Source organism: Leptonychotes weddellii, chromosome 9, assembly GCF_054177405.1.
Source record: "Leptonychotes weddellii isolate Sample4059 chromosome 9, ASM5417740v2, whole genome shotgun sequence".
NCBI lineage: Eukaryota > Metazoa > Chordata > Mammalia > Carnivora > Phocidae > Leptonychotes > Leptonychotes weddellii.
In genome coordinates this window covers 88218465-88239524 of record NC_138377.1, presented here as the reverse complement: position 1 = coordinate 88239524, position 21060 = coordinate 88218465, and the positions used below count along the sequence as shown (strand labels likewise).

Below are 21060 nucleotides of genomic sequence, written 5' to 3'. Positions count from 1 at the left end.
AAAAAAAACAAAAAACCCTTCACATATACAACTAGGAATTAAAATCATACCGATAGCTTTCTCCAACTGTTACAATCTCCACCTCACTGTCAGTTGAGGTAACATTAATTTCTTCATTGGCAGTGACCTGGGGAGTGGAGGAAGCTTCTATCACCACAACATCTTCATCAATACTTCCTGGAAACAGAAAGGAAAACATTTTAAACTGACAGACAAAAAGTTTTTACTTCGACTTTGAAGGCTATGAAATTCATTATAAAACTAAAAATCTTGGGTGCCTGGGTGGCTCAGTTGTTAAGCATCTGCCTTCGGCTCAGGTCATGGTCCCAGGGTCCTGGGATCGAGTCCCGCATCGGGCTCCCTGCTCCGCGGGAAGCCTGCTTCTCCCTCTCCCACTCCCCCTACTTGTGTTCCCCCTCTCGCTGTGTCTCTCTCTGTCAAATAAATAAAATCTTTAAAAAAAAAAAAAACTAAAAATCTTACCTGTCAAAATGAAAGTTTTTTTTAAAAACAGAGTTAAACACATATAGTGAAAATAGTACTTACTCTCTTAATCTATGTCTTCATATGTTTATTTCCTCCTTTATGATTTTTGTTTGTTATTTACAACTTTTAGTGGTTTCCATATTTATTTGTATGATCTTATATAGATATATTAATCCTGTAATATCTAAAGGTATTAAGATCTTACATATTTATATTCCATAATAACCCTTTAATATCTAAAATAAAGATACTACATTTGTTGTATGTTTTACCCAAGAGTTTCGTTTTTTTGTTAAGCAAGATATGGTATTTTTTTAAGAAATATAAAGTAATTTTTGGTTTTACTATGAAATGTCATTTTTTGGTATATGTTCTTTTCTAAATTATTCTAAGTTTGGAAAGGGCATCCTTATTGGAAGGACAGATACATGTACTCGGTTCAATGTATTTCCTTAATTATTTCATCTGGAACTAATTTTTGTTTAAGACATTAGGTAAGATTATAAATAGAATCCGGCCCTGTCTCTCCATGGCTAACTAGTTATCCCCAAACCATTTACTGAAAAATCCTTTCTTTCCTCCCATTAAATTTTGATAACTCCCTTAAATATTCTTACATGTTTGAGGTTATATTTTAATGCCATCTATTTATCCCCTTTGACAAAGATTCTTATTATCAGGGAATTCTATTTTTTAAAACAGCTTCTCTAAGGTGTAACTTTCATACTTTAAAATTCACATTTTGCCTCAAGGAGATATTACACACCCATGCTCATAGACAATAGGTGAAAACAACACAAATGTCCAACAATGGATGAATAGATAAACAAAATATTGTATATGCACACAATGGAATATTATTCAGCCTTAAAGAAAAGAACTCCTATCACATGCTACAACATGAACAAATCTTCAGGACATTATGCTATAATAACCCAGTCACAAAAAAATTTTAAAACACTGTATGATTCCACTTATGGGTGGATCTAAAGCAGTCAAATTCATAAAGAAAGTAGTGTGGTAGCTACTAGGGCTGAGGGGAGAGGGAAAAGGTAGTTATTTAATGAGTATGGAGTTTCAAACTGCAAGAGGAAAAAGTTCTGGAGATCTGTTTCACAACAATGTGGATATACTTAATACTACTGAAATGTACACTTAAAAATGGTTAAGATGGTAAAAAATAAATAAATAAAAATCATGTTCCGTTTCTTCTCTTGCTATATTTTTCACAAATCTGGTACTGAATGTCTTCTTTTTTTAACCTTTTTGAAAACATTCCTCCCTGTTCATTACTATTACCTGTCAACGTAAAGGTTTGCCAAAAGTTTACAAGTCATGTTTTTAATAAGAATTTTCCCATACGAATACTGAGAGCTAAAAATTTCACCCATTTTAAGTGCACCGGTTTTAGTAAATTTATAGTACACAACCATCACCTCAATCCAATTTTAGAACATTTCCAACACCCTTAAAAGATTCTGTTTCAGTCAATCATCATCTCTCCATGCCCATTCCTACAATTCCTACAACTGACCTGAATTTTGTCATTATGGATTGGTTTGTATTTTCAAGAGTTCTATATCAATATGGAATCATACATTATATACACTTTTGTGTCTGGATTTTTCATTCAGTGAAATAGTCATTCATGATTTACTCATGCAGCTGTGTGTATCAACAGTTCATTCTTTTTTTATTATTGAGTGGTATCCTATCATATGAATATATCACAATTTGTTTATCCATACTTCTGTTGATGGACATCTGGATTTTTCTCATTTTTGGCTATTACAAATAAAGCTGCTATGAACATTAATCTGCTTGGGTTTCTCTCTCCCTCTCCCGAGCACAGAGAGGGGAGGGGCAGAGAGGAGAGAGAGAGAGAGAGAGAAAAAATCTCCAGCCAGCTCACCTCGGAGTGAGGAGCCCGACATGGGACTCGAGGCCTCAACCCTGACATCATGACCTGAGCCACCCAGGCTCCACAACTTTTCATTCTCTTAATGGTGTCTTTTGAAGCATAAAAGTCTTTACATTTGATGAAATCCAAATTAGCAATTTCTTTTATGCATGATGCTTTTGGTGACACATTTAAGAAATCTCTGCCTAACAGAAAGTCACTGAGAATTTCTCCTATGTTTCTTCTAGAACTGTATAGTTTAGCTCTTACATTTAGGTCTATGTTAATTTTTGTGTCTGACATGACATAAAAGGTCTAAATTAATCTCTTTTGCATGTGGATCTACAACTGTCCCAATAACATCTGTTGAAAAGACTAGAATAATTCTATTTTGATACCTAGTAGATTCAGGTTTTCCTAATTCTTTAGGATTATACAATCAAGGGAAAAGGAAAATTCTTGAGACTTGGACTGAACTGGCATTAAGCAACACTAATGAAGTCCTGACATATCTATATTATATTTTTTCATCCAAGAATATATCTTGCCTTCTACCAATATCTTTTATAAATCTCTAGAACACCTGTAGGTTTGGTCTGATTATAAATGCTAATAAAGCTATATAATTTTCTTCACAGAGGCCAAATATACTGCTATTAAGATTATTCTTAGAGACTTCATTCTCCTTGTTGCTCTTCTAAATGAGCTCCCTTTATTCTTATTTTCTCCTAGTATGTAATTATACCATCGATACTGTATATGCATTTTTACCCAATTTTTACTGAACTCTTGCTTACCACAATGACAACAAATGGTTCAACTTTGTCATAGTGGAGTTTATGTAATCTATTCCTTCACCCAAGGTGCCATTCCTTGGAAACATCGAATTTCATCTCTAATACAACAGTACATCATCAAACATCTGCACTATTTCAAAAGCTGGCCAGTATCTGGAAGAGGTACAAGCCCATTGCAAAGATCTACGATGTACTCTCTGATACTTCAAAGAGGAGAACAGAGCAGGCACCGGAAAATCAGAGTCAATGAAAGATGATCTGATTTGGAGAAAGTTATTTCTAAAGTAGTTTCTAAGTTCTAAAGACTACACACATAGACATATTGAGGTAGAATGTATTTTTAACAGCCTAAATATATCTTATAGGCAGGGGAAAAAAATAGCACTTGAGTGTCTATTTAAAATAATATCCTACATTCAATTTCCCAATTGCTTTTCCAATTTTTCCTTCATAATCATGCACATGATGCAGCTTAAGGCAGGAGTACAAAAAGGATTATATATTTAAAACTAAAAGCATTATACATATAAATAAATCATAGATTTTTTTTTAATACTTCCCTTATTTTAACCCATCAACTGGACATTACCATTCTACATGGAGAGAAAAGCTACACCTGCATATAAACTTTATTAGTGATTTCTCTCCATGTATTGTGTACATGAAATTTCCTTAAAAGCCTGTAAAAAAAATAACCAAACATTATAAACACCTTATAAACAAGCAAAATCTAACATAAATGTAATATTTTGAAGTTCCAGTGATAAGTGATACAAAGCTAGGTTTGTTAATGCATTAAAATGCAATTTACATAATTTTTTATGAACATGGTTTGTGTAACTAAAGGTTATATAAGTAACTGATACACTCTTACTCTACTGCTTAAGTATCATTTTTCTAAAAAGGAACTTTGCAAGCATAAGTTGAACATAATACTTGTAACTAATCACAACAGGCATGATTTGGATATCTATAACTTAGTGTTTTTTCTAGAATGACAATTATTTAAAACAAAATTTACAGGAAACATTCCTAAAAGTATGAAGTTAAACTTCAGTACTACTTAAAATCAGGAGAATAGGTCACTTCTTACTGGAACAATTTTATTTTCACGTTGTCTCTTATATTCAGAAGTATTAAAGAACAGGTAATTTGAGTATAGCTAAGACATTAGAGTAGTAGGACCCTAGATGATTTTAACAATTTCTTTTAAGATTACTTATGTTGCTTGTACCTTTTAAAACATAATGAAGAAAAGGAAAAAATAATGAGAAAAATAACAGGTAACAGCCTGGAAAGAATGTAGGTACTTTAATACAGGTCACAAAAATAATGGCTTCTCTGAGAGAGTTCTTCATGAACTCAACAACCACTTCTATTCCCTGATAAGAGATCACAGATTCTCTTGGCAGCATCTGTAAGAAATTTCAAATACTATAATCATCAATTACCTGGTCCCTCTTTGTCTTAAGTCTGGCATGATGCTAATAATAATAGCTTCCAATTCGAGGGCACATACTTTGTGCCATGTCCAATATTCTGTGTGTCTAGCTCTATCAAGAAACTGAAACTTAGCAAGTTTAAATGACTTGTCAAATAGTAAGCAACACTGGGAATTCAAATTAATTTCAATTCCAAAGCTCATACTCTTTCACATAAACTACATTAACAGTGCTATAAGCACCCAACATGCAGGTGCTAGTTACTATCAAAAGCAGAATCTTCCTGCTACCAGCTGCTTTTGCTACTGCTCCTGTCTTTTGCAGTAACAAACTTACTCAAGTTGTAGCAGCTCTAACTCCTCATTAGGATTCTTCTGTTGGGTATCTATCCAACAGAAATGAAAGCATACATATCCACAAAGATTTGTACCCAAATGTTCACAGTAGCCAAATACTGGAAACAATTCAATGTCAATCATCTGACAAATGGGTAAACAAAATAAATGTGGTATATCCATACAATGGAATACTATAAAAGAACTAAGTAATAAACACTAATTACTGATACCTGCTACAACCTGAATGAACCTCAGAAACATTACACTTAGCAAAAAAAGCCAGACACAAAAGATCACACACATATATTTATATGAACTGTCCAGAAAAGGCAAGTCCTTAGAGACAGCAACAGATTAGGTTGTGTGGGACTGAGGATTGGATAGGGATTAAATACAAACAAGCAGGAGGGATCTTTTGGGATTAATGGAAATGTTCTAAAACTGCATCATGGTAATGGCCGCACAACTCTAAGTTTATTAAAAATAACTGAATCATATACTTAAAATGATGAACTTTACAGTACGTAAATTATACCTCAATGAAGCCGTTTTCTTTAAGAAAAAAAAAAGCTATAAAACATTCCCTGCCAAATACAAAACTAGATGGGAATACCCAAAATACTAAATATGTCAGTTCACCCTACTTTAGCCAACAAATACATTCCCAATAAGAATACCGTCATGTATCTCCCCACTACCACTATCCTCAGATAAACAAGCTCATAAGTTCACTTGGAAGAATAAACAGGCAAAAATAACCAAGAAAATATAAAAGTCTATAATTAAAACAGTGTGCTTCTAGTGTAAGCATAGACCAATGGAACATAATGAAAACTCCAAATAGGTCCAAATGCCTATGGACATTTAACATATTAAAAATATAGTATCTCAAGTCAATAGGAGAAGGAAAATTTTTAATGATTTGTTTTGGGACAACTGCATAGCCACATTAAAAAAAAATGGATTCATTCCTCATACTGTACATGAGGATAAACATCAAATAGATGCGTCCTTTAAATGAAAAAAAAAAAGAAAAGAAAATGTAAATAATGCAAGGGCTAGGGGAAAAATGGTTATTTCTCTTATAAACTTGGAGTGGGAAAAATGGTTATTTCTCTTATAAACTTGGAGTGGGAAAAACTTTCCTAATTATGATTCAAAACCCAGAAACAGTAAAGATAAAGGTTAATAAATGTGACTAACCAAAAAAAAAAAAAGATTTGGCATGATAAAAAAGTGTAACAAAGGACTAATGACAAATTTGGGAGAAATGTGTTATTATATAGGATTTATGTTCCCAATATATATAAAGGGTCTGAAAATGGACAGAAGAATGAAGACCAACATCCTGACTGTAAAACAGGCAAAAGATATGAAGAGATTGATCATGAGAAATAGAATGACCTTTAAACATATGAAAAGGGGTGCCTGGGTGGCTCAGTTGGTTAAGTGTCTGACTCTTGATTTCGGCTCAGACCATGATCTCAGGATGGTGGGATCAAGCCCTGAACCGGGCTCTGTACTCAGCATAGAGTCGGCTTAGGATTCTCTCTCTCCCTCTCCCTCTGCCCCTCCACCTGCTCACACTCTCTCTGCTCTCTCTCTCAAATTTTTCTTTACTTCAAATATTTGAGAGAGAGAGCAGAGTGAGTGAGAGAGAGAGCATGAGCAGGGGTGAGGGGCAGAGGCAGCAGGAAGCCTGACGTGGGGCTTGATCCCAGGACCCTGAGATCATGACTTGAGGCAAAGGCAGACGCTAACCAACTGAGCCACCCAGGCACCCCAAATAAAATCTTTTGAAAAATAAAAAACATATGAAAGATATGCAACATTACTTATTTAAAAATATTTAAAATGCTGGAAAACTATTTCTTACCTGTCAGATGGACCAAAAAACCTAAAATCTGACAATAAATTGTTGGAAAGGCTTTGAAAAAACTGGCACTCTCAAATATTGCTGGTGAGCATCCAAAATGGTTATGATCCCCACAGAGAGGAATTTGGCCATATTTTAAAAATAATACATTCATTTATCTTTGGCCTAACAATCCTCTCCTAGAATTCTATTCCAAAGATACAATGGCAAAAATATGAAATAACATATACAAAAAGCTATTCATTGCATTGCTGTTTTTAACAGCTAAAGGCTGCAAACTATTCATCAATATATTGAACAACCTCTGGTGTAACTATACAATGGAAGACTACAAAGCTATAAAAAAAATAAAAATAGAGGAATGAAAAGCAATGAATAAAGGAATGATAGTGTGTATATATACAAATACAAATGTGTATACATATATCCTTTGTATTATATATATATATCTTATGTGTGTGTGTGTATACACACACACACACACACATACTTTTATTCCTCTATAATCTCTATACCCTAACAATTCTATATAGTTTGGTGAAAAATCAAGAGAGACATTTTAAGAGAAGGAGAGAATAATATGCGTATTTGTTTACATTTTTTTAAAGATTTTATTTATTTGAGAGAGAGAGAGAGAGCGCGCATGAGCATGGGGGAGGGGCAGAGGGAGAGGGAAAAGCAGGCTCCCCACCGAGCAGGGAGCCTTAAGTGAGGCCTGATCCCAGGACCCTAAGATCATGACCCGAACCCAAGGCAGACGCCTAACCAACTGAACCACCCAGGCACCCCTGTTTACATTTTTGAACAGAAAAAAGATGGAATAACAAACCAAAATTTAAAAGTAATGAAAACACGGGGCGCCTGGGTGGCTCAGCTGGTTAAGCGTCTACCTTCAGCTCAGGTCATGATCCCAGGGTCCTGGGATCGAGCCCCGTGTTGGGCACCCTGCTCAGCAGGGAGCCTGCTTCTCCCTCTCCCTCTGCGGCTCCCCCTGCTTGTACTCTCTCTCTCACGATCTCTCTCAAATAAAATCTTTAAAATTAATTAACTGATTGGTGGCATAACCTCACAGAATACTGTCCAACAGCATAAAGGAACCAGAAAAATCTTACATTTATTAGCATTACTATTAGTAATAATTAAATATTTCCATTTGTATTCATTTATGAACGTTCATTTGTATGTATTTATAGGATGTATAGGATAAAGCAAAAAAGCAATTGTTCATATTGTTAAGAATCAAGATTGTCAATGTAAGAGTAAAGAGATCAAATATAAAACACAAGTTTACATAAAAATCCTAATCCCAAACTTTCAATGGAAATAGTCATATAAATTAATGATTTATCGCTTTCTAAAATCTTTATATATTCCTAATTTTATCCATTAAAAAAGCTGAAAGCAATAACAGAACTCAGCAGAGCAATGAACACAATTCCCAGTCTATAACCTCTAAATATCACTTCTCAATAAAAGGAAATTAGCAGTAATTAAAAAAAAAAAATGGTTGTTTTCCAGGTTTGAGGCAGGTAGTGTAAAGTATCAATGTGGACCATCTTTTATCAGAGACCATCTTGTCAGAGACCACTGGGGTGGTATCAAAAGGACATAAACCCAATTTGAAGATGCTCCCGCATGCCACAGATGAAACTATTCAAGCATCAAAAAAATAAAAAGATTACAATACATCAACTGTACTATAACCCATGAGTTCATAATGATACCTGAAAATGAAAAATATTGCTAGAGTACAGATTCATTCTGAAAAGTGGTAAATTAAGGTAAAAAATCAAACATTCATCTTGCCTTTCCTATATGGACTGCATTTCATAATAAGCAATTAGTTGAAGAATTCTTTGTAGAAGAATTTCCATTAATAAATGTAAGCAGAATGACAGAAAGTCAACACTTTGCCTAATGAAATAATGGACCCAGGCAAGGTCATTTGTTGCTAATACTACATGAAATGCTGGTGGGGGATTTTAGGGTGGAAGGATCAGAATGACACCATCTGAACCCTCTCAGCAACTTTAAAAAGTGATGCAACAGGAAGTATACAGCACCACCAAGGAAGTGTTGCTAAACTGAACTTGAATCAAATCAAGCTTTTAGATCTAACTACCAGTTTGCAGAAAATACGCAGTATACAAAACAAATTAAATGCTATGATGTCTAGATATTGTTCTGAAATTCTCCAGAAAAAAAAAGCGAGGGGTGAGAGATAAAATAAGAATGGCAGGATGCTGAAAACTGAAGCTACATTATGTAGGTATACTTCTATTTTTATGTATGAACATTTCCATATAAAAATAACAACAACAGGGCGCCTGGGTGGCTCAGTTGGTTAAGCGACTGCCTTCGGCTCAGGTCATGATCCTGGAGTCCCGGGATCGAGTCCCGCATCAGGCTCCCTGCTCGGCAGGGAGTCTGCTTCTCCCTCTGACCCTCCTCCCTCTCATGCTCTGTCTCTCATTCTCTCTGTCTCAAATAAATAAATAAAATCTTTAAAAAAAAAAAAATAACAACAACAAAAACCTCTATCAGTGTTATTTTTGGAAAAGGAGAAAAAGAAATATTCACAAATGTAATTCTTAATATTAGGACTTTACATTTCCACAGGTTATCTTAAAGTTTATCTTAAAACCTTTTAAGGTTTTAAGTTTTAAGGATAAAAGTTTTTAAACTTTTAAAACACAATACAGTATGGACTGCACTTGGAAATCATGAATATATACCTGTTGGATGTATTTTTTAAGCTGTAAATAAAAATACAGTCACTGAATTAAAAAAAACAATAACTGGGAAATGAGGATTTCCCAGTGCTAATATAAGGACTATATAAAATAAGAATTTAAGCAGCAGTTCAGTTAAAGAACACTGAATAGATCACAGAAATATGTCACTAAAATTAACATCTACTCTCAAACTTAGCTTCTATTAAGTTGTTTTAAAGTATCTGAAGTTCTTGGCAAATATTATCAGGAACAAAACTGGATGTATAAATTCTCAACCTAACTGGCAACTAACAACCCAAGTCACATGTCATTTTGGCTTTCCAGGCTTGAAGAGAGAGCCATAATAAATTTAAAACACAATAAGGATGAGGCAAATAGGGATTTCCCAGAAATCTACTGATTACAACAAATGAACTAATAATGTTTGTTACAATGTAAAGTACTGACTTAATTCATTCTTAGGTGATTTGGTAAAACCAGTTAATTACATACAACTTTTATATCTTAGAGAGTTTGAAGATCTAACAAAATACTTAACATGTCAAACATTCTTTCCATCAGTACTACAGCAATAGCCAATAAGCGTTGATGGACAGTGTGTGAAAAAGCTGTCTTAGAAGCTCTAGAGTAACTAATACCCATCCATATAAATCATATTATTAAGGTATAATAGATAAATCTAATTAAAATTTGAGATATTCAAACCCTCTCCTAATTCCCAACACACACTAAGACATATTGGAATTGGAGTCAGAAAGCCAACACTAAAAATACATCTAGAAGGAAAATCTATCTCTTAAGAATCTAAGAAATTTCTTGGGGCGCCTGGGTGGCTCAGTCGTTAAGCGTCTGCCTTCGGCTCAGGTCATGATCCTACGGTCCTGGGATCGAGCCCCGCATCGCGCTCCCTGCTTGGCGGGAAGCCTGCTTCTCCCTCTCCTACTCCCCCTGCTTGTGTTCTCTCTCTCGTTGTCTCTCTCTCTGTCAAATAAATAAATAAAATCTTTAAAAAAAAAAAAAATCTAAGAAATTTCTTGATAATAGAGCAATGTCCCATAAATATTTCAGTTTAACTTTTTGAACGTAAATCAATCTAAAATAGTTTTCCAAATGCTTCATAGGTAATGAGGGTGATGATAACAATATACCTCATAAGACTGTTGGGAGAATGAAATGAGAATACATATAAACACTCAGAACATTACCAGCACAGAGTAAATACTCAAAAAGTGCTAGGTATTTTTATTATCATCACGACATCATCTACTGTTGGGTGATAAAGGAACTTGATGAAAATTCCTTGGAGGGCATTCTGGTAACAACAGCTAGCAAATTTTTAAATGCATGTAACTTCCTATATGCTTTTAGAAATTACTCCTTAAGATATGCTTGCCTAGGTGTGCAAAACTGTGTGCACAAGGCTGTTCAATGCAACAAATATTCATCAACAAAACCTGGCTAAATAGGGGCGCCTGGGTGGCTCAGTCGTTAAGCATCTGCCTTTGGCTCGGGTCATGGTCCCAGGGTCCTGGGATCGAGCCCTGCATCGGGCTCCCTACTTGGTGGGAGGCCCGCTTCTCCCTCTCCCATTCCCCCTGCTTCTGTTCCCTCTCTCGCTGTGTCTCTCTCTGTCAAATAAATAAATAAAAAACCTTAAAAAAAAAAAAAAAACCTGGCTAAATAAATTATGAAACATCCATACAAAGGAAATACTATGCAACCATTTTTTTAAAATGAGGATATAACTATACACACTAATATTTTTAAAACCCCATTATTTATTTACCCTTATATATGTTCTACATTTTCTGAGGAGAGAAGAAACTGCTACCTGACTACTTCTGGGTAATAAAACTGGGACCTAAGAAGTGGTAACCTTTTATTTTTTATTTTAAACATTCCAGGTACTTAAAAAATTGCACACTATGTGAATGTTACTCTTAAACCATTATTTAAAAAAAAAAAAAACAAATTAGTTTAAAACAAAACATTGGTGGAAAAACCAGAAAAGGGGGCTGCCTGGGTGGCTCAGTCAGTTAAGCGTCTGCCTTCAGCTCAGGTCATGATCCCAGGAACCTGGGATCAAGCCCTGTGCTGGGCTCCCTGCTCAGTGGGGAGTCTACTTCTTCCTCTGCCCCTTCCCCTGCTTGTGTACTCTCACTCTCTCTCAAATAAATAAATAAAATCTTTAAAAAAAAGATTAAAAAATAAAAACCAGAAAAAAAATCCAAAGAATTTGTTTCAACATTTGGATTTGTGTTTCCAGAGACAAACATTACTCTTAAATGTCTGAAAGTATTACGTAGTTGAAATAATGCAATTTTTCCAAGAAAGACAGCAATAACCACATGCTATAGTATTAAATAAGATTTTTAAATGAATTATAGAGTTTGCATTTACTTGAATACTTGAGAGTATATGAACTCCTTTCTTCCTAGAAACAGACACCGATATTGACCTACATTACCTCTATTCTCATGCCTCCTACATGCCTACAGCTCCTTGGAACTTCTGCTTCAATCACCAACCATCCTACCTCATTAATTTCAAGCAGAAATTGGGCTCTGCTGCTCGCTCTTCCCCAAACAAGTCTTCACAGTCTAACCATCTGAGGAAAATGTGAAATGTGGCAACTAAGCAAGATAATTCCTATTCTCACCTCCCTGTTTCTCAAGAGACCTCAGAGAATGGTTGCTATAACCTCCTCCCAGTTATAGGTGATCTCAACGAACTCTTTAAAACAAACATTTGGGTAGGTTTAAAAAACTGAACTGATCATGGCTAAAACTAAATATCAAAGTTACTGGTTTTGGAGTTCTGGCAAAGATAGAAAAATAAAAATGGAAGGGGAAAGGGAGTCTTGGAAAAGGAAGTAACCCATATAGAAGGAGAAAAGAGAGAGGGGAAATGGCATATTGGCACAGTAGATTAGCAGGCTCTACCCCTGACAAGCAGGACATCAGGCAAAGACAGGGAGACCTTTGTGTCAGTATTAAAAACCATGATCATAGCCCTTTTATCCCCCATTCTTTCACAAGAAAGTATTCTTTTCCCTCAGCTAAGACACTACTCTTCAATGCTCACTTCAAAAACTTCCTTTAAATTCAGCAAACCGTAAAAATGGTATACATGGAACATACTTACACTTCAGAGACTGCACATAATCTTATTCTAGTTAAATATAATATTTACTGTGAGGAGGGGACAATGCTCTCAAGCTAATCCTCTATCAATTCAATTTTAACTGATCAATCATGTGCTCTACTGAGCACTATCAGGACTAAAAGTTTGTGTTCTAGTATTAGAATAAAAGCATCTCGGGGCACCTGGGTGGCTTAGTCATTAAGCGTCTGCCTTCGGCTCAGGTCATGGTCCCAGGGTCCTAGGATCGAGTCCCACATCGGGCTCCCTGCTCGGCGGGAAGCCTGCTTCTCCCTCTCCCACTCCCCCTGCTTGTGTTCCCTCTCACGCTGTGTCTCTCTCTGTCAAATAAATAAAATCTTAAAAAAAAAAAAAAAAAAAGAATAAAAGCATCTCTCAAATACTTGAAATTATTTTTCAGTTATAAAGATTATGACAAGGTAACTAGTAATAAGAATAGAGTACTTAAAGGAAAAATAATATTAAGTATTTTAATGTTCTTACTGCGGTTGAATGTGAAAGAAATCCATCACAGAGCTATCCAAAAAAGTATAAAATTAAAAAATTTGATCTTAGAAATGGAGTTATGGTTTAATACCACAGTTGGCAATTTATTTATATGGCTTAAAAATAAAAGTTAATTGAGCCTCATATTCCTTCTAAAAGCAATGAAATCGTTAACACGTAGAAGAGAATTAAGCACAAACACAATGCAAGAGCTTCCATGTTTTGTTCAACTTAAGAAACATTTTTACCTGAGGGAACAGATGGATTGTTTTGGTGGTTTTCACTGGTAGAAACAAACAAATCTTCTTCTCCTTCAGTTGATGAGCTGGAAGAGGATTCGCTGCTGAGGTCATTCTCACTGGAACTACTAGAAGTGGGGAGCAATGCATATTTTCTTCGGGCTAACACTTCTCTTTTTTTTCTCTGCATTAATATCCTCTCTTTTTGTTTCTGTGTCCTCTGTGAGGAATTATTTTTTACAAATCTCTTTCTGCATGGAAGTCTCCTTAATGAACTGCTATGAAAACAGGGTCTTTTCATTAACAATCCTGAAACAGATTCTGTCTCTGTCCGGGGCCACTTTTGGGACCGTGCACTATGAGTTCTACTTTTAGCACTCAAAATTGCCTGGGAATGTCTTACAGAGACTTCTTTATCCTCATCCGAAGTCACAGTATCAGAATCTCCAAAATGCAGACTAGATGAAGGAGAAGAAAGACAATCACTAAAAGAGGAATCATTATCTTCATCGCTTGGTGTTTCTAGGTGTTGCCTCAATCCTAATATTCCCTGGTTCTCTTTAACACAATTTTGCATGTAAGAAGGGCCAGCCTGCTGGCTTTTGCGTTTTTTCCTCACAACAACACTTTTTTCTTGTTCTTGTTGGTTACCATTCATGTCCTTCTCTTGTTTTTGAGAATCATCACACAAATGAGAGAATTCATTCCCCACTTTACTGTTAATCATCTCAACTCCCGCAGGAAAACTTTTGGCTGCCCCAATGGGCTCTGGATGCAAGAGGATGCCTTTCAGACTCTCCTGTGTCTTTGGCGCATCAGAAGGAATCTCACTCTTCATATCCACTTTTAAGGTATATAACTTGTTATATTCAGGAGTCCATTGAGACATGAGAAACTTTAAGGAAGGCCTAGAAGACACAATTAGAAATTTAAAAGGATGTTAATGTTTTACTACACTAACTGAAGAGTTTCAGATTCCACTGAGAACATCGCTGTAACAGAGAACTGCCTTTTCCTGATATACCGGGATATAAAATGGCTATAATAAGTCATTTTGCTGTTCTTTTAAAACACTTTTCTCTGATACCTCTACCACATACCCAATTTTTAGAAATATAGTAAAGATCATAGAACATAAGCCTACCTGAAAACTTCTATTAATCAAAAACTTACCTTGCTGTTATTATCTTTCTACCTTCAGCAACATATTTGGTTAAAATCTAACAATTTCTTCAAAACCTATTATAATAAAAATAGATTAAAGGACTAGAATTCAAAAGACTTTGATTAGTCAATGTTTTTTCCTGGTATCCTGAAAATGGTAATTAAATATTTTTTGTACATCTAGATGGCTATTGTATTAGCCATATTGCTATAAATAATGAACTAGTATAAATATAGCTTCTCTTCCCCATGGTTCTTTTCTTCATACTATTCTATTCTCTGATGAGAATATAAACTCACTGATAGACAAAATATACAATTAGTACATTTCACAAAGTTTTAGATACATGCAGAAAGACTCCAGCCAAGACTGTGAGTTGCAAAAGATCAGTCAGTTAAAGCAGCACAGCAGAACATAAAACCAAATTTCCTATAACTAATCTAAGGGTATCTATATCATTCTATCTTTGAAATTAGGGGCTGCTGAACAAGGGGATTTGAAATTAATGCATCTACATCAATGTACACATGAGAATGGTAATAACATAAAAGTAATTAAATATCACGACTCAAAATGGAATGTATTTTTTAGAAAGGCAGTTAATGTGAAAGTGCAAAATATGATTAAATAATGTTAAGACTTTTAACTTAAGTATTTACTGAAGTACAACAGACACACATATTCTAAATTTATAGCTTGATAAATTCTCACAAAGTGAACATATGTGTGTAACCTCCAAGATCACAAAACATAAAATAACCAGCACCCTAAAAATTCCCTTCCAGTCACTCCAACTACTGGAAGTTGTAACGACTATGGATTAGTTTTGTATTTAACATGCACTTTTAAACCACATCCTAAAAAGAGAGGATAAAAAGGTATTTGGTAGCAAGTCTTTTCCTTCTCCACAAATGACAGTTATAGGAATATACAACCTCACAGGTCTCCCACTTTATTTTAATGTATAATTATTATCAGAACAGATGACAGCAATTAAAAAAAAAAAAACGAAACAGCCTATTTCTTTCTTTTTTGAGTAGGCTCCATGCCCAACATGGGGCCTGGAACTCACAACCTTAAGATCAAGAGTCACATGTTCCACTGACTGAGCCAGCCAGCCACCCCAGAAACAGCCTATTTCTATATAAAGCTATCAAAACCTCTATCTTCTATAATTCCTTTTTACAAGGATAGGCAGTGCTATATCCAAAATCAGCCATCAAGCCCTGTCTGGAGTTCAGCAGGATCAGTAGTAAAGGAGGAACACAAAGATGGGTGAACACATGGGCACAGCAATGAGCAAATCATAAGAGGCAGCAAATCAGACAAGGATCACCATAATTAAATTTAAGAAAACACAAATCACAACAATAAAGTACAGATACATGTGATTTAAGATTCAAGGGGTGGCCCACTAAGATGGCTACAATAAAAAAATATAGATAACAACAAGTGTTGGCAAGGATATAAAGAAATTGGAATCTTCATACACTGCTGGTGGGAATATAAAATGGTGTGGCCACTTTGGAATGTAAAATGGTGTAGCCACAATACTCATAGTACCATTAGTCATGACAGCTCAAAAGTACAAATAATACAAATGTCTATCAATTGAATAAATAAATCCACCATGGTTACTCATTAATCAAAAGAAATGAAATATTATTTCATGCTACAAAATGATATGACCTCAAAAACGATACACTAAGTAAAAGAACCCAGTCACAAGACCACATTTTGTAAGATTCCTTTCATAAGAAAAGTCCAGAACAGGCAATGCTATAGAGATAGAAAGTAGATTAGTGATTGTCCGGGACAGGAGAATAACAGGAGAACTGAGATGTGATGGCCAAAGTGTTTCGGATTTACTTTCAGTGAACTGAAAATGTTTTAAAACTGATTGTGGTGATAGCTAATCAACTCTGAATATTCTAAAAACCACTGACGTATACACTTAAAAAGGGAAAGTTTTAATGGTATGTGAATTATATCTCCATAAAGCTGTTGCCAAAAAGTCAAGAAAGTATCCAGATTTCTGGGCATCAGATAATTATGGACCTCTCTTTTATCTCACTAAAGAGTCATGTCATTTGGAAAAATCTGGGGATCTTTCAGACATCTATGTCTCCCAGGAGTTGTGGTAAGTTGGATCTCTGAAGAAATAAAACTTTATATGCTGAAGAAAAAAAAACTGCTTCAGACTCCTCATCCTTAATTACTAAGTCACCCTCTGGGTCCTGGTAATGGAGATCCTGAGAGGCAATGAAACTCGCCAAATGGACAGATCAATTCTGAGAACAAGAATCCATAAGTGAATTTACAAAGAAGTGATTCATAGCATAATTTACTAAACTCAATTTCTTTTCCATTAGTTTATGCCCCAAAGCCAAAACAATGAACTCTTTATGGTTAACTCTGCTCTAGGTTTTGGTGAATTTTGTCTGCCTAGCTGGAGGCAGGGAGGGAATAAGGGATAGGTGGTAGGTATATGGTATGGTACGTGGTCTGTGTTTGTACACAGGTAACTGTTCTCTGAGTTACCATGTCAAGCAGTGATTCAAAATTAACATCCCATATTACCTGAGCTATTCCCACCAAGGGAGTATTCTAATTCATGCTTTTATTTTGAACTGAGAAAAAGAAGTTAAGTTCATGAAAAGAAATAAACACCAGTACTGCATTTTTTTAACTAAAAAAGCATAACTAACACAAAGGATCAATAAATAATGTTCCAAACTATTTGGTATTTGATAAAATTATAATCTAGTCTTTTATTTCTATGAAAATTATTGGTTGATCCAATTTACAAAGGAGGTTAAATATGTACCAGATATATCTTAACTCCTTAGCCACATTAGGACTAGTTTGTTATTATACATTGCTTCAATACTGAATCCACAAGACTAGTCGCTCCTTGTACTGGTTTGATTCAATCATTTTATTGCTATGTCATGACAGGAGCATACCAATTACTCCTGATACCAGTGCAGGATACCCAACTAGTAAACCTTGCATGAAAAAAAGCACAATAACTAAAAATGTTAACTTTCCAAACTAAAAATTAGGGTTAGGATTTCACAATTTACATCATAAATTAAATTTACATGAGCATAAGGGGGAGGGGTAAAAACTCATTAAGATTATGGATACAACTTTGAGGAACTCTACCTCTAAACTGAGATATGGTTTAGAAACAGTCACTATTATTGGTATGAATGACTTTTACAACCAATGATAAATTCAAGTACTGTTAAGATTAAATAGAAATTTGATGATTTTACAGAGCTCTAAAGGAAACAAGATTTTTAAAAATATCCATAAGATGATTTTGTATTTTTCTATAAAAGTTTTAAAGATTATCAGAAAATGAACTAGAAATATGTCCAGTGTTCATCCACTTTTTTCATATAATTAAGTGGAAACAAATATCTGTAACATAGGGATATTACTCAGGACATGTTTTAAATTTTTAATTCTCTTTTACTGATATTTATTTTACCATGTGCCAGTTTAAGAATATGAAATCAAGAACCTGATAGAATACTCTCTCCACCTAAATGCTTAATAACTACCACTACTTACAGCTAAATAGTATGGACAATATGGTTTGTTACATATTCTGAACAGTCAAAATTTCATTAGCAAGAAAGATATTTCAGCCCAACAGGCATCATTCTGGTCTCATAACTACATTAGCAAAATGCCAAAAAATAAATTTTTTAAAGAGCGATCTCTGCTCTTACACATAGGAGCACACAATATACTCAATTATGAAAAGGAATGAGGGAACCTTGACAAACTTATTAGCAAATAAAAATTAACTTGCAGACTGATACCTTGAAAGAAAAGAGGAAGTTACAGTCAGGATAACTACTGGGAGACTACCAAACTCAACTTCTTTTAGGAAGCTAGATGTAGGGCGCCTGGGTGACTCAGTCGGTTAGGCATCTGCCTTCAGCTCAGGTCGTGATCCCAGGGTCCTGGGATAGGGTCCTACATCGGGCTCCCTGCAGAGCAGGAAGCCTGCTTCTCCCTCTGCCTCTGCCTCTCTGTCTCTCATGAATAAATAAAATCTTAAAAAAAAAAAAAAAAAAGGAAGCCAGATGTAATAAAAATGTGAAAAAAGATAAATGATCAAGGCAACCTAGCCTAAACAGACAATAATATTCAGAAGATAGACTGTTAGCTATCAAATGATTCATCTGAAATCTTGTTGACCAAGGGCATCAGGATGAAATAAACCATTACAGATAATTCACTGAAGGTCCTAGATGAGACAATTATAGATATAATGTTATCAGAGTACAGAAGAAAATGGGATAATGTAAAAAACTTCCAGGATAAAACTCACAGAACACTAAAAACTGCATTTACTGAATCAACAGTTCCAGCAGGTCCACTAGGGTATGTATCTCTGGGGCTGCAAGAAACACTGATCCACATATTGACATTAGAAAACTAAAATCATAGTCCTAACCCTCAAAGAATTCAGACAGGGGAGAGAGAGAAATACAGATTACAAAACACCAAAAGGAAGACACTGCAGAGACACTTAGAAATTAGAGGAGGAATCCATAATTTGAAGGATAAATAAGAGTCAGGAAAGGGAATAACAGCGTAGTGGGGGACAGAAGAGGCAGGCCATTCTAAAATATAAGACAAAGGGTACAACTTGACAAATCTTAAACTACAAAGTTGTATCATTATAGTTGTACTTCAGTTGGACCATCTGGTAAAACGGGGTGAAAAAGGGATTGAAGTGGGCCAAAACTGAAGACAGAAAAGAACAGTAAAGATGCTATTGCTATATAAAATGAGAAAAATACATGGATAGACAGTAAGGGACTGCTGATTAGAATGGGAAAGCACAAAATCCAGAGATAATGAATTACCAGGAGTTTGTTAACCTTTGGATAGGAAACATCCAGAACTAGCTAGCATCCTAGTCCAAATGATCATAATCTTCTGCCCATATTATTGCAACAGACTCTAATTGTTCTTATTTCTACCAACAATTCATTTCTACATAGCAACTTGGTGTATCCTAAGAATATAAATCAGATATTACATCCTCGCTCAAATTTTTCCCGTGGTTCCCAAATGTCTCAGAACAAAATCCTTTACCACAGTTTATATGACCCTTTATGATCTAATGCCCCTCTATTTCTCTTACCACCTCACCTCTATTCACTAGACTACAGCCAAACTGGCCTTCTTTCTTGCTGTTCTTTGAACATGGCAAGCTTTCTCTGCACCTACACTTTGCGTTCCCCATGCCTACCATGCTTTTCCCAAAGATTTTTGAAAGGCTAACTACATTCTGCTCACTATGTGGGTCTTGGTTTAAATGTCACCACCTAGGCGCCTGGGTGGCTCAGTTGGTTAAGCATCTGCCTTCGGCTCAGATTATGATCCCAGGCTCCTGGGATCAAGTCCCTCACTGGGCTCCCTGCTCAGTAGGGAATCTGCTTCTCCCTCTGCCCCTCCGCCCTGCCCATGATCTCTCTCTCACTCTCTCTCTCTCAAAAAAAAAATTAAAAAATTAGGGGAGCCTGGGTGGTTCAGTCATTAAGTGGCTGCCTTCGGGGCAGAACCAACTTTTTCTTTCCTCTTCCTTCACTCAGGATCAGACCTGCACTGCAGTCCAACAACGCTGTCTTCTCCAGCTCCCCCCATCATTTTCTCTTACAGGCACTTCCCCCTAATAAAATCCTTGCACATTGTGCAATGAGGAAAATACCAACAGCGAAAAGGCAACCCAGAGAATAGAAGAAAATATTCACCAATCATATATCTGATAAGATATCTGATAAGGATTGATATCTAGAATATATAAGGAATTCCTAGAACTCAACAACAACAAAAACCCGATTAAAAACGGACAAAGGAACTGAATAATTATTTCTCCAAAGAAGATATACAAATGGCCAACAGGAACATAAAAAGAGGTGCACCTGGGTGGCTCAGTCAGTTAAGTGTCCAACTCCTGATTTCAGCTCAGGTCTTGATCTCAGGGTCGTGAGTTCAAGCCCCTCACTGGGCTCCACACAAAAAATAAAAATAAAAAGATGTTACTAATCAGTAGAGAGATGTAAGTCAAAAATACAATGTGATGCTACTTCACACCCAGGATGGCTATTATCTAAAAAACAAAGTAACAAGTATCAGTAAAGGGTGGAGAAACTGGACCCCTTGTACACTGCTGGGAAATGTAAAATAGTGCAGCAGCTGTGGAAAAGAGTATGGCAATTCCTCCAAAAATTAACAGAGAATTACCATGTGATCCAGCAGTTCCATTTCTAGGTATGCCCCTAAAAGAAAGCAGGGACTCAAAACAGATATTTGACATACCTGTTCACAATAGCATTATTCACAACAGCCAAAAAGAGGAAGCAACCTAAAAGTCCATCAATGGATGAATGGATAAACAAAAT

The 21060-nt window shown here is 35.5% G+C and overlaps 1 protein-coding gene across 13 annotated transcripts in view; it reads right to left on the bottom strand.

Moving 5' to 3' along the window:
• RNF111 (ring finger protein 111) overlaps window positions 1-21060 on the bottom strand; it is a 113776-nt gene that overhangs the window by 32847 nt on the left and 59869 nt on the right. For 12 of the 13 annotated variants that reach the window (XM_081831161.1, XM_081831159.1, XM_081831163.1 and 9 more), the window contains exons 2-3: window positions 13471-14369; window positions 51-177 (exon numbers count right to left, since the gene is read on the bottom strand). In XM_081831161.1, coding sequence (XP_081687287.1) covers window positions 51-177; window positions 13471-14350 — 1007 coding nt within the window. In that variant the 5' untranslated portion in view covers window positions 14351-14369. Of the gene's footprint in view, window positions 1-50; window positions 178-13470; window positions 14370-20580; window positions 20602-21060 lie in introns of those variants that run through there. The other variant, XM_081831162.1, reaches the window with a different exon arrangement.